This window comes from Podarcis filfolensis (assembly GCF_964270895.1).
Source record: "Podarcis filfolensis genome assembly, chromosome: 2".
Taxonomy (NCBI): domain Eukaryota; kingdom Metazoa; phylum Chordata; class Lepidosauria; order Squamata; family Lacertidae; genus Podarcis; species Podarcis filfolensis.
Window position 1 is genome coordinate 114,249,751 of NC_139605.1, and position 13,283 is coordinate 114,263,033.

General features: G+C 48.6%; 1 protein-coding gene and 1 long non-coding RNA gene across 3 annotated transcripts in view; one reads left to right on the forward strand and one right to left on the reverse strand.

Moving 5' to 3' along the window:
- NFE2 (nuclear factor, erythroid 2) overlaps window positions 1-13,283 on the forward strand; it is a 33,526-nt gene that overhangs the window by 19,067 nt on the left and 1,176 nt on the right. The window contains exons 2-4 of one of the 2 annotated variants that reach the window (XM_083599427.1): window positions 1,939-2,021; window positions 3,609-3,821; window positions 11,257-13,275. In XM_083599427.1, coding sequence (XP_083455553.1) covers window positions 1,971-2,021; window positions 3,609-3,821; window positions 11,257-12,258 — 1,266 coding nt within the window. In that variant the 5' untranslated portion in view covers window positions 1,939-1,970 and the 3' untranslated portion in view covers window positions 12,259-13,275. Of the gene's footprint in view, window positions 1-1,938; window positions 2,022-3,608; window positions 3,822-10,461; window positions 10,594-11,256; window positions 13,276-13,283 lie in introns of those variants that run through there. The other variant, XM_083599428.1, reaches the window with a different exon arrangement.
- LOC310756028 overlaps window positions 1-13,283 on the reverse strand; it is a 33,767-nt gene that overhangs the window by 728 nt on the left and 19,756 nt on the right. The window contains exon 2 of the long non-coding RNA XR_014544662.1: window positions 903-1,407. This is a non-coding gene — a long non-coding RNA (uncharacterized lncRNA). The remainder of the gene's footprint in view (window positions 1-902; window positions 1,408-13,283) is intronic.

The following is a 13,283-nucleotide window of genomic DNA, read 5'->3' on the forward strand; positions in this document are numbered from 1 at the left end:
GCTGTGATGGGGCTGTTTGGTCTGGCGCAACCGGCTCGCTCAGTCGTGGTTCTGGCTCCGGTGTCCTTTCGGCCTCACGGGTCCTCTCTGTATTTACTGATTCTGCCTCTCCTGCTTGCCCCTGCTGCTCTATGGGCCTCACTGCCCCACTGTTCCCTTGGGACTCCTCTGACCTGTCCTCCTCCTCCTGGTTTTCTCCCGGGAATCGTCGCCGTATCTGGTCGCAGTGGCGGCGCAAGGATTGCCCCCCATCTGTTAGCACCTCGTACGACACGGGGCCAGTGACCCTGGTGACTGTGGCGGGTACCCATGCAGGGCCTGCCCCAAAATTCTTTGCGTACACTGGGTCCTGGGCCTCGAAGGTCCGGGGGTTCCTGCCTTCCCCCACCACTACCTCATCCTGAGCTCTATCGGGGTGAAGGCGGTCCAATCTGATTGCAAGGCGCTGACCCATTAGTAGTTCAGCGGGGCTCCGGCCAGTCGTTGAGCTGGGGGTGCTGTGCTGTGCTAGAAGGAATGTGGCAAGGCGGTACTCCCACCTTCGTCGCCAGTGAATTTCATGCTCTTTATTCAGCTCATAGTGGTGAGGAGGAATGAATGAATGTCGCCTCAAAGTATCTGCTTTATATACATTATTTACACAATGGGCTGCACATGATTGGCTAATTCCGGAATTCTACTGTAAGCCAATCAGGTTGTGGATTCACTTCTATCTGGAGCATGATTGGGTGGTTCCTGCCAACCAATCATACTGCTGCATTGTTCTAGGACCAATCGGACTGCTGCATTCTGAATCCTATTGTTCTAGGACCAATCAGACTGCTGCCTTTTGGATCCTATTGTTCTAGGACCAATCAGACTGCTGCAGTTTGGATCCTATTCAACTCAGTACATAACACTGCCCTTCAACATCAGGTCCTTCGACGGGTTTCAACAATTTAAACCACAATATCAAAAGCAGCTAAAATTAAATTCAAGTCACAAGAATAGGCAAGTTGAGGGACCAGCCCAAGCAAGGGACTGAACCCAGGTCTTCACCAACCAAAGTCCAGCACTCTTAAAGAGGATGGCAGGGCCCGACAGAATTTGGGTCTGTTCCAGCAGTGTTCTTAGGTGCACAATGATGTATTTGGTTATCGTTGCATAATAGGCTTGTCAGCTGCCTTGAGTACCATAATGTAGAAAGGCAATACAGTGGTACCTCAGGTTAAGTACTTAATTTGTTCCGGAGGTCCCTTCTTAACCTGAAACTGTTCTTAACCTGAAGCACCACTTTAGCTAATGGAGCCTCCCGCTGCCGCCAGAACACGATTTCTGTTCTCATCCTGAAGCAAAGTTCTTAACCCAAGGTACAATTTCTGGGTTAGTGGAGTCTGTAACCTGAAGCGTATGTAACCTGAGGTACCACTGTATACAAATTAAAAAACTAACATGAAAAATCCAGTCTCCTAGGCAAGAAAGAAAGAAAGAAAGAAAGAAAGAAAGAAAGAAATGAAAAAGCAGTGGGAAGACAAATATTGCCCTGCCCTATCCCACCAAATTGCCAGAAACATTCTCTCTTTAACCTGCTCTTTAACCTCCCTGCAGGGGAGAAACTAGGCTTTATTTCACCTGAGTCAAAGACTCAGTTTGGCAAAAGCAAAAACAGAAAAGCCACACACACACACACACACACACACACACAGAGAGAGAGAGAGAGAGAGAGAGAGAGAGAGAGAGAGAGAGAGAGAGAGAGAGACTCAATGGCACCCCTCTGGAGGCTACACCCAGGGCAAAAAATGCCCCCATAGCTATGGCTCTGCCTCCCTGTATTGATCTCTGCCCACTGTCTTCTTGGCCTGCTGCCTTACCAGTCCACAGAGCCCCCAAACCCCAACCCTTCTCTCCAGGGCAAGCACTCTGTGGCTTATAAGAAGGCTGTTTATCTTTCCCTTGCAGAAACAGAGTTGGGCACCCTCGTGGCTTCATGAATGTCTAATCCAGGCAGCTGCACGCTGCAGATTCACAGAGCCAGCTCTGAGGTAAGAACGTGTGGGGAGCAGGGGAGAGTTTTATCAAGGACCAGATGGGCAGTCCCACCCATGCCAAGCTGAGACTAAGACATGGAGCACGGGGTGTGTGTGTGTGTGGAAGGTTTATAGGAAATAGACCCCAAAACACAGGTTCCTGTCTACCACTAACCTTGCTGGCTGCTACCCCAAGTCCCCGGAAAATGTTGGTGCTTCCATTTTCATCTGCCATTTTCATTGCCCAGGTTCATTACATGTTTCCCATATACAGTGGTACCTCGGGTTAAGTCCTTAATTCGTTCCAGAGGTCCGTTCTTAACCTGAAACTGTTCTTAACCTGAAGCACCACTTTAGCTAATGGGGCCTCCCGCTGCTGCCGTGCGATTTCTGTTCTCATCCTGAAGCAAAGTTCTTAACCCGAGGTAATATTTCTGGGTTAGTGGAGTCTGTAACCTGAAGTGTATGTAACCTGAAGCGTATGTAACCTGAGGTACAACTGTAGTGGCATTTTTCTTCTGGGTGGGAGGTGTGGGTTGAGGTTTTATTTCAGGTTCCCCCCCCCATCTCTGAAACAAAAGCGGATTATTATTTTTGCCTGCTGTAGTTATGTACAGTGGTACCTCAGGTTACATACGCTTCAGGGTCCAGACTCCGCTAACCCAGAAATAGTACCTCGGGTTAAGAACTTTGCTTCAGGATGAGAACAGAAATTGTGCTCCGGCAGCGGGAGGCCCCATTAGCTAAAGTGGTACTTCAGGTTAAGAACAGTTTCAGGTTAAGAACAGACCTCCGGAACAAATTAAGTACTTAACCCGAGGTACCGCTGTACACTGAAATAGATTTGGTGCGCAAATGAGTGGTTCTCCAATGTTCATCTTTCAGATACTGCTGCCACGTCAATGTACCTGCCAAGGAACATCCTTAAATAGTTGCAAAGGATTCTGGAAGTGTGCTAAGGCATGCACTCGGTTGACATTGCCCTGATGTGCAGTTAGGTCATTTTAGCTGTGGACTTCATGGTCTCTTACCCCTGCTCCCCTTTTCGGAAGGCCTTGCTTCATTTAGGCTGCTTCCAAACAGCTGTATGTTGTGGGATGACGTGACGCTGTTGGAGCCCATTGGAAAAGCATTGGAAGGTCCAAGGTCAGTCTGTAGATAGGGCTGGGAGAGACCCTGGTCTGAAACCCTGGAGAGCTGCTGACAGTCTGTGTAGACAGTATGGATGAAATATACTCGGAGTCGAGAGCGGATTTCATGCTCTTTATTCAGCTCATAGTGGTGAGGAGGAATGAAAGTTCCCCCACAATATCTGCTTTATATACATTATTTACACAATGGGCTGCACGTGATTGGCTAATTCTGGGATTCTCCTGTAGGCCAATCAGGTTGTGGATTCACTTCCACTTGGGGCTGGATTGGGTGGCTCCTGCAGACCAATCATACTGCTGCATTGTTCTAGGACCAATCAGACTGCTGCAGTTTGGATCCTATTCAACTCAGTACATAACAGTGGAGCTAGATAGACCAATGTCTTCTTCCTATGAAAGATTCACAATGGTTGAGTTCCACCTGACCCCGTTTTCTCTTTTTGCATTGCAGAACTTTGCTGCCACGGCTAATTTTGGGGGGACCCAGCTGGAGCAGAGGCTGGGCAGGGCCCGGCCTGACAAAATGCCCCCTTTCCCACCCCAGCAAGGATGGGCTCGGGGAACCTTCCTCCCCTTGTACAATCCCCTGGCAGGGGGGGAACTTGGCCCCCAAGGAGAAATGGAGCTCACCTGGCAAGAAATCCTCTCCATCTCAGAACTGCAGGTAATTTGAAATTTGAAATACGTTATTGTCACTTGTACAACCTGTATACAGTGAGATTACACGAGCACCCCCCACTCAGCTCTCTTAGTCTTAATTCCCCTCATTTACTGACACACACACACCATACCTGAAAGTCAGTTGCCCTGTTGTTATCTTTTCATTCAGCAGCCTAACAGCCCATGGATAGAAGCTGTACTTTGCCCTGTTGGTGCGACTAATCATGCTTCTATGTATTCTGCCTGAGGGTAGGAGATCAAGAAAGTGCCGGCCAGGGTGTGAATCATGCCTGGGAATTTTCCTCACTCTCCTGAGGCAACGTTCTTCCGCTATTTCATCCAGCGGATTCACGGGACAGCCCATAATATCTTGTGCTGTATTCACCACCCTCTGTAGACACTTTCTATCAGATGATGTCAAACCAGCATACCACACCGTGATGCAGTATGAAAGGACACTTTCTACTGTTGAGCGGTAGAAGGAGATCATCAAATGTTGATTGACATCGTTCTTCCGCAATACTCTGAGGAGATGGGTCTCTGTTGGGCTTTCTTAACCACCTGGGTTGTATTTATTTTCCAAGTAAGGTCTTCACTGAGATAAACTCCTAGGAATTTAAAGGAAGAGACTCTCTCCACATGGCCCTCCCTGATGTACAGTGGCGCTAGTTCTCCTCTCTTCCTCCGAAAGCCCAACACCATCTCCTTTGTCTTGCTGATATTAAGGTGCAAGTTGTTCCCTAGGCACCATGTAGATATTTTTTGGACCTCCCCTCTATACGCTGATTCATCTCCACCTGTTATTAAACCCATTGTGGTGGTGTCAGCTGCAAACTTAATAATTGCATTAGATGGGTCAGATGATACACAATGTATCAGGTAATGTGTATCAGGTAAGCAGGCAGGTTGCAGTTGAGATCCGGGACAACTTTATGGAGATGATATCATGGCAATGCGCTCTACGTGGGGCTACCTTTGAAGGTGACCCGGAAACTGCAATTAATCCAGAATGCGGCAGCTAGACTGGTGACTGGGAGTGGCCGCTGGGACCACATAACACCGGTCCTGAGAGATCTGCACTGGCTCCCAGTACGTTTCTGAGCACAATTCGAAGTGTTGGTGCTGACCTTTAAAGCCCTAAATGGCCTTGGTCCTGTATACCTGAAGGAGCGTCTCCACCCCCATCGTTCAGCCCGGACACTGAGATCCAGCGCCGAGGGCCTTCTGGTGGTTCCCTCATTGCGAGAAGTGAAGTTACAGGGAACCAGGCAGAGGGCCTTCTCGGTAGTGGTGGCCACCCTGTGGAACACCCTCCCTTCAGATGTGAAGGAAATAAGCAGCTATCCTATCTTTAAAAGACATCTGAAGGCAGCCCTGTTCAGGGAAGTTTTTAATATTTAATGCTGTACTGTTTTTAACATTTGGGAGCCGCCCAGAGTGGCTGGGGAAACTCAGCCAGATGGGCGGGGTATAAATAATAAATTATTATTATTATTATTATTATTATTATTATTATTATTATTATTATTATTATTATTATTATTAACTGGCCAAGGCAGCAGCTAAGAGAAGGTTTTTGCTGCAATTAGCAATTGGTGGAGATTGGAAGCGAACAAGAGGGGAGATGAAGAAAGGGCATGTGATTACTGCACGAAGAACTTTCTGTCCCACTGCTATTCCCAGAAAGTCATTGTCTCTCCAACTGAAGAACAAATGCTGGATCTCAGCCTTCACCATGCTGATGTTTTGAGTGCAACTCCTATCAGTCCCAATGCTGATAGGGATTGTAGTCAAAACATCCAGACTCCACCAGCCCATCTGAAAGCTCCCTATGCAGCCACACTGCTTTCTTTAGCTGCCGCCTCCTTCAATTTCTTGCCGTAATTGTTTGCAACTGTACCTCCAATATATCACCTTTTAAGAAACTCCCATCCATCTTAATCTCTCTGAGTATTTCTGACTAGGGGATCTCACCCAGTAGTTTCTTAAGATTTTAAAAATCTGTTTTCTTAAAATCCAGAGTTTGTGCATCTGACCACATCCAGCTTTCTCCTCCCTTTGCATAATGGATCCCAGTAGGTCACTTCCACCCAAGCTTCTCACTACGTTGGTGTGGATCAGGTCCAAGATAGCTGATCCTCTTGTTACTTTTTTCCACCTTCTGGGAAATGAAATTTTCAGCAAGGCAATTGTGAAATTTGTTGGACCTTACATTTTTTTGGGCAGAGTTCGAGTCCTGACGGATATCAGCTGAGGTCTCCCATGACTACTATATCTCTGAATGTTTGGTAATCTGCTATAGTAAGACGTCATCCCAAGCTTTGTCTGGCTTTGGAGGTTTATAGCAGACTCCCACACTGAAGATACTGTTGTTTGCCTCTCTCATAATTTTTACCCAAATAAGAGAGTAAGGCAAATGTTCAAACAGAATACCGGAAAACAAAAAGAACCCAGTCACTCCAAATTTTGACGAATTCTAACCTATTTACTAACACCACAGTGTTCTCAGTCTACTTATGAGTAAGCAGTGAGGATGGTCAGTTTCCCAAGGTCTGTACCCCTGATGATGGGATGGGAGAACGCTGCATCGGGCAGCCTTTTTTTTAAAGGACTTACTTTCCCCCCCAATTTTCTATTGATTTTTACAGTTTACATTTATATTCAAATCATAATCATAATCATACATACAAAGGATTCCCTTGGACTTCCCTCTGCCCCTCCATGAGTTCCATCAACATTCCTTTTTTCAACTAGTAGCACCTTAGGTAAAGGTAAAGGGACCCCTGATCATTAGGTCCAGTTACGGACGACTCTGGGGTTGCGGTGCTCATCTCACTTTACTGGCCAAGGGAGCCGGTGTACAGCTTCCGGGTCATGTGGCCAGCATGACTAAACCGCTTCTGGCAAACCAGAGCAGCGCACGGAAACGCCGTTTACCTTCCCGCTGGAGCGGTACCTATTTATCTACTTGCACTGGCATGCTTTCGAACTGCTAGGTTGGCAGGAGCAGGGACCGAGCAATGGGAACTCACCCCGTCGCGGGGATTCGAACCGCCGACCTTCTGATCGGCAAGCCCTAGGCTCTGTGGTTTAACCCACAGCACCTTAGAGACCAATTAAGTTTGTTCTTGGCATGAGCTTTCGTGTGCATGCACACTTCTTCAGATACTAAAAGCTCATATCAAGCTTTCACACGAAAGCTCATACCCAGAACAACCTTAGTTGGTGTCTAAGGTGCTACTAGACAATTTTTTAATTTTTTTATATATTTCTACTGCGTCAGACCAACACGGCTACCACCTGAATCTTTTTTCAACTGCATCTTATAAAATTCTCCTTTTTCTTAAAAATCCCTATTTTCCCATAATTCTTGTTTCATTACAAGTGTTGTTACACTCCTGCCAAAGTTTTTAGTTGTTTACAGTGTTCTCCAAGATAAATTATAAAATTTTCCCGTTCCTTCGTAAAATTTCTGTCTTCTTGATTTCTGATTTTCCTGGTCATTTTCACCATTTCGACGTGTGATGGGATGATGAGCTGCTTGTGCGTGAAATCCCTAGTCCCTCAGAGTTTGCCTATGTACGCAAACCTCTGTCTGTAACGGAGCTCCTAAGCATGGCTCCGTCAGTCGCTGGCAGAATCCGACAGTGGGCGTTTACGGAATTTCTTCCAGCATAAAAGCTCCTTAACGGAAACCCGCCTTCTGGACTCTCGGCGTGACAGTTTCCGGCGAGGAATGGGTGTCCCTATAGGAGGTCCTGAAACCTCCCCACTGTTTTCGCTGGAAGTGTCTCTGAGCCATCCCCCCGACTCACTTTCCCTAGGAGCTCCTTCCCTCCCCCTGCTGGTTCCTTCCTCAGCTGATAAGTCTCTCTCAACCTCTGGGAGTCCCTTCAACTCCTGTTCTCCCGATGGCAGTTCCCTGACACGATGTAATCCATCATCTTTATCAGCCATTCTTCTCTGGTTGTGATTTTGTCTTCCTTCCATCTCTGGGCCAGAAGTAGTTTTTAAAGGACTCTCTGAGCCCGAATTAGATTTGGTGACACCTGGCTCCTTCTGACCAATGAGAGCCAATGTCACATTTCTCAGCTGAACAGGGGAAACCTTTCAGAAGACTTGGAAAGGTGACAGACATTCACTGGCACAGAGGGAGATGGGCCATCTCCAATGTAAATCAAACCTTGCGTCCCGTCCCCCCCCTCCCAACACCTTTCACTGCTAGACACCTTAAATGTTGTCCTGTGAATTGGAATAACTGGCAAGCAAGCGAGCAAGGATTTCTTGACAGATACAACCCACATCAATTGCTATTACTTATGCTAAAGTATATGCACCAGAGTAAAAAAAGGTAAAGGACCCCTGACAGTTAAGTCCAGTCTCAACGACTCTGAGGTTGTGGCGCTCATCTCGCTTTACTGGCCGAGGGAGCCGGCATGCAGTTTCCGGGTCATGTGGCCAGCAGGACTAAGCCGCTTCTGGCGAACCAGAGCAGCACATGGAAACACTGTTTGCCTTCCCGCCAGAGCGGTACCTATTTATCTACTTGCACTTTGAGGTGCTTTCGAACTGCTAGGTTGGCAGGAGCTGGGACCGAACAACGGGAGCTCACCCCGTTGCGGAGATTCGAACCGGCGACCTTCCGAGTGGCAAGCCCAAGGCTCAGTGGTTTAGACCACAGCGCCACCCGCGTCCCATATGCTCCATGCTAAGACATGCTAAAACTTCCTGGTGTAGTCAGGTATTATAATGTAAAGAAGAAGAAGAAGAAGAAGAAGAAGAAGAAGAAGAAGAAGAAGAAGAAGGAGGAGGAGAAGAAGAAGAAGAAGAAGAAGAAGAAGAAGAAGAAGAAGAAGAAGAAGAAGAAGAAGAAGAAGAAGAAGAAGAGCCAGTTCCTCCAAGGTGCAAGACAGGGCAACCAGATTTCCTAGATCCTACAGCAATCAATCGTAGTCTGATGCAGTTCTTCAAGGTTGCAACAGGCAAAGTGGGGTGACGTTCAGGATTTTCCTCTGCACTCTTGATGCTGTGCTGCTCATTTATCTTATGTCAGAGACAACAAAGGATATATGTGCACAACGTACCTGCAATAAGGGGATGATCATATTGGTTTACCTTAACAGGGCGGTTGTGCTACTTGAGAGACGGTAGTGAAAGTACTGTGAACATCTTGCAGGCCCCCCACCAGTGTTCAAATTCTGTGACATAACAGAGAGGGCAGATATGGGATTGGCTGCTGATGTCACAATAGCCCTTAACTACGCATTGAGAGATGCTTTTCCTTTGCTGCAGTTTTGCATCTGGGGACACTTTTCAACTTCAATGGATTTTGTATGGGGACTGGTTTGTAAATCTGGGGACTGTCCCCGGGAAATGGGGATGTCTGGTAACCTTATCTACGAGGTTGTGGCATTTGGGCAGAGGCAGCCCCCCCCTCCAGGGGAAAGGCCACAGGGCTCCTTCCTATCCCTCTTGGCTTCCTGTTTGTCTTTCTCCTGCTCGGCTAGCAAAGAGCTTTAGAAGGAGATGGAAGCACTGTCATCTGCAGCATTAGTATTAGAGATTATAAAACTAGCAAGTGAAACCACCAATGAATATCTGCAGTGTATCCTTGCCCCATGGGACGCGGGTGGCGCTGTGGGTTAAACCACAGAGCCTAGGACTTGCTGATCAGAAAGTCGGTGCTTCGAATCCCCGCGACGGGGTGAGCTCCCGTTGCTCTGTCCCTGCTCCTGCCAACCTAGCAGTTCAAAAGCACGTCAAAGTGCAAGCAGATAAATAGGTACCACTCCGGCGGGAAGGTAAACGGCGTTTCCATGCGCGGCTCTGGTTTGCCAGAAGGGCTTAGTCATGCTGGCCACATGGCCCAGAAGCTGTACGCTGGCTCCCTCGGCCAATAAAGCGAGATGAGCGCCGCAACCCCAGTCGGACACGACTGGACCTAATGGTCAGGGTCCCCTTTATCCCCTAAAAGAACTCCAGCCATTCCCTTCAAGGAGGGCATTCCACTCTGCTCTCCCTCCTCCTTTTCCATTACTCATCCCTGCTGCTAGGGGGGGGGGCGCCTTCCTTTTATCATTATTTGTACTTTTGTAAAACCTCAGAAGAATGCAAGATTGAAACCCTCCCATGTCTTGCACGAGCGTGACAGCCCAGCTCCGAAACACTGCTTCCAGGGAGAAAATCAACAGGGAGTCCAACTTTTTCATTATTATTTTTTGTATTGCTAAGGAAACTTTTGCTGAAGCAAAGATAGCAGCCCTCTCTGCATTTGCCTGGGAGCAGGTCTCCTTGACCTCCGTGGAGTTTCCTTCAGAGCAAACGTGCAAAAGGAGGAGCTGTTAGGGAGAGGAAGGAGGAACATGTGGCACCCTAGACAGTGTTGCATGGGGTTTTAGGTCCTCCACGGAGGCATGGACCAAGTCAGTTGCAAAGTGGCAGGTATCCATTGCGCACAGTTGCCTCCTTCATGATGACTCTCCCAACACTGCCCCATTCAGCACCTGACCCTGGGGAGATGCAAGGTGGGGAGGAGCGGTGCACAATGCAGGATCTGTCTGATGAGATGAATCGCCCTTTTGTTCTTAGGGGGAATGCTATCAACCCATCCATCTCCGCCAGGTAGGCACCTGCGCAGGGGCTCCTTCGCTCCTCTTCCGCCCCTGCATAGCGGGCTTTGCAGCAGGAGGCCGTGCCAATGAGTAGATGAGGGTTGTGACTGAGGGATGCTCAGACTGAAACACCACCTATTTAGTCATCAAAGAGCAACGTGCTGGGTAAATAGATGGCTGGGGAGAGCAAATTGTTAGGAGAAAGCTGCTACCTACGGAGGCCTCTGTTGGAAAAGGAACCGGAAGGTGTAGGTGGAATCGAAGGAGTTAAACCGAGAGGGGGAACAGGAGTTAATATGCATGGAAGTTGGAACTTAAGGGATCAGCAGTCGGGAAACAGCTTAGAACAAGAGCCAGAATTCCTGGGTTCTAAGTTTTGCTTTCTAAATCTCTGGATAATGGGTAGACAAACTAAGGCCCGGGGGCCGGATCTGGCCCAATCACCTTATAAATCTGGCCCGCGAACGGTCCAGGAATAAGCTAGAATGTGTCCTTTTATTTAAGATGCATCTCTGGGTTATTTGTGGGGCCTGCCTGGTGTTTTTACATGAGTAGAATGTGTGCTTTTATTTAAAATGCATCTCTAGGTTATTTGTGGGGCATAGGAATTCGTTCATCCCCCCCCCAATATAGTCCAGCCCCCCACAAGGTCTGAGGGACAATGGACTGGCCCCCTGCTGAAAAAGTTTGCTGACCCCTGCTCTGGATCTTGATGGATGTCTCCCTCCTCCTAAGCCTCCGCTGTGAGTCTAGTCTACACCCTTGTATGCAAGGAAATCTGTGTGAACTTTTAAGCCTGTGCTCAGCACCTTTCTCTCATCCCTGCAGGGCCTTGAGATGCCAGCTGAAAGCTGCTATGACCCTGCCTTATGCGGCCATGCACAACCAATGGTGCCACCTCCCAGCTATGGGCCGTGCACAGAGATGGGGGACTGTTCAATTTCCTACAGCCATCCCGCTCCACCGTACGAGCGCCCCTTCCCAGAAACTCTGCCAGGCCCTTGCACTGTCTACAGCTACACAGGCATGCTGATCTCATCCTCCCTTGAGCCTCCTGGACCTGCCATTCTGGGCGAATGTAAAGGGGCGCCAGGGATGGTGCTGGAGAGGGACTTGGCCAGTTGCTATGGGCCACAAGGCCCTTGCAAGCCCCAAGAGGACTTGGAATCAGACTCTGGCTTGTCCCTTAACTACAGCGATGCAGAGTCCCTAGAGGCAGAGGGGCTGGAGAGGGCAGAGTATGCGCCACTGTACCCTATGGACCATGCACCACCCTACCCAATGTTGCCCCCTGTGCCAGAGTTGCCCTGCGCCAACCCACCCCTGGAACATTATTTGGAGAAAGGGCGGAGCCCACGTGGGGAGCTGGTGGGCAGTCGGGACGAGCGGCGAGCCCTTGCCATGAACATCCCTTTCCCAGTCGAGAAGATCATCAACCTGCCCGTGGACGACTTCAACGAGCTGGTGACACGCTTCCCGCTGAGCGAGCCTCAGCTGGCTCTGATCAGAGACATCCGCCGGCGCGGCAAGAACAAAGTGGCGGCTCAGAATTGCCGCAAGCGCAAGCTAGAGACCCTGGTTCACTTGGAGCGGGAGCTGGAGGAGCTGAGCTGCGAGCGGCAGCGGCTGCTACGGGACCGAGGAGAGTTTAACAGGACCCTAGCGCTCACCAAGCAAAAGTTGGGGGCTCTCTACCACCAGGTCTTTTGCATGTTGCGTGACGAAGCTGGCAACACTTACTCCCCTGAAGAGTATGTGCTGCAACTTGCTGCAGATGGCGGAGTCTTCCTGGTACCGCGAAATAACCAGCCAGACAACCCCATTGACTGAACAGAGCAGATTCTGGTGGGAGGAATTGCAGGGATTGCATAGACCCAAGATAAGCAACCCTGCACTGTTTTCAAGGAGACTCAAGGAGCCTCCACCTCAGGCTTTGAGGCTACCCAAATAGAGGAGCACGGTCTATTGCAAGCCACATGGCAAATGAACGCATATACATGTTTGTAACTGAACAAATGCCATTGCTTCTGAACTTAAAAGTGCTTATGACTGTATCTAGGCCGTTCTTTAAATACACAACCGATTTACAGAATGGGGAGAGGGAAACAGCTCTGGGAGCTTGAAGGCAACTAGAATCTATCCAAAGAACTATTGACCTAGCCAAACTAATCACTTTTGTTAGCTTGACATTATTTGCTTCATCCACACACCATTTCTAAGGTTAGTCTTTCCCAGAGATTGTTTACTGAAGGCAGTACAGTTGTACCTTGGATCTCAAACAGCTTAGTTGCTGAAACTTTCGGCTCCCAAACAATTGAAAACTGGGAGTGTTCCGGTTTTTGGAAGCCAAATGTCCAGCGCAGCTTCCAGTTGGCTGCAGGACTGCCAGAAGGCATTGTTTGGCAACCAGGCTACGACTGTATTCCCAGACCATTATGGCAGGGAGTGGGGAAGCTCAAGCCAGGGACCAACCAAATCTTTCTCCAAGCCTCTTTATATGGCCCTCTGAAAATTATGCACGGCCTTGTGCTTTATACCTCAAGTGCTGCCTCAGTGAAACATGCCCAAGAATTCTTGCTTACCTCAGTGGAAAGGTTGCACTGAGTGTGAAATTTGCCTACTGGCAAGGGGGTTGGACTAGATGACCCTTGGGCCCCTTCCAACTCTTAAGATTCTATTATTCTACTGTGCAAAAGCAAACTTGCATTCACTGTTCCTCCTACTTTTGCCCCTGCCCCCACCCACCTGCTGGCATGCAGCACCAAGACTGAAAAAAGATCTGTATGGTGGTGTTAGATCTGTCTCCTAACAAAAGGTATAGCAACTCGTTTAATTCTGATCAGAATTGTATTTGT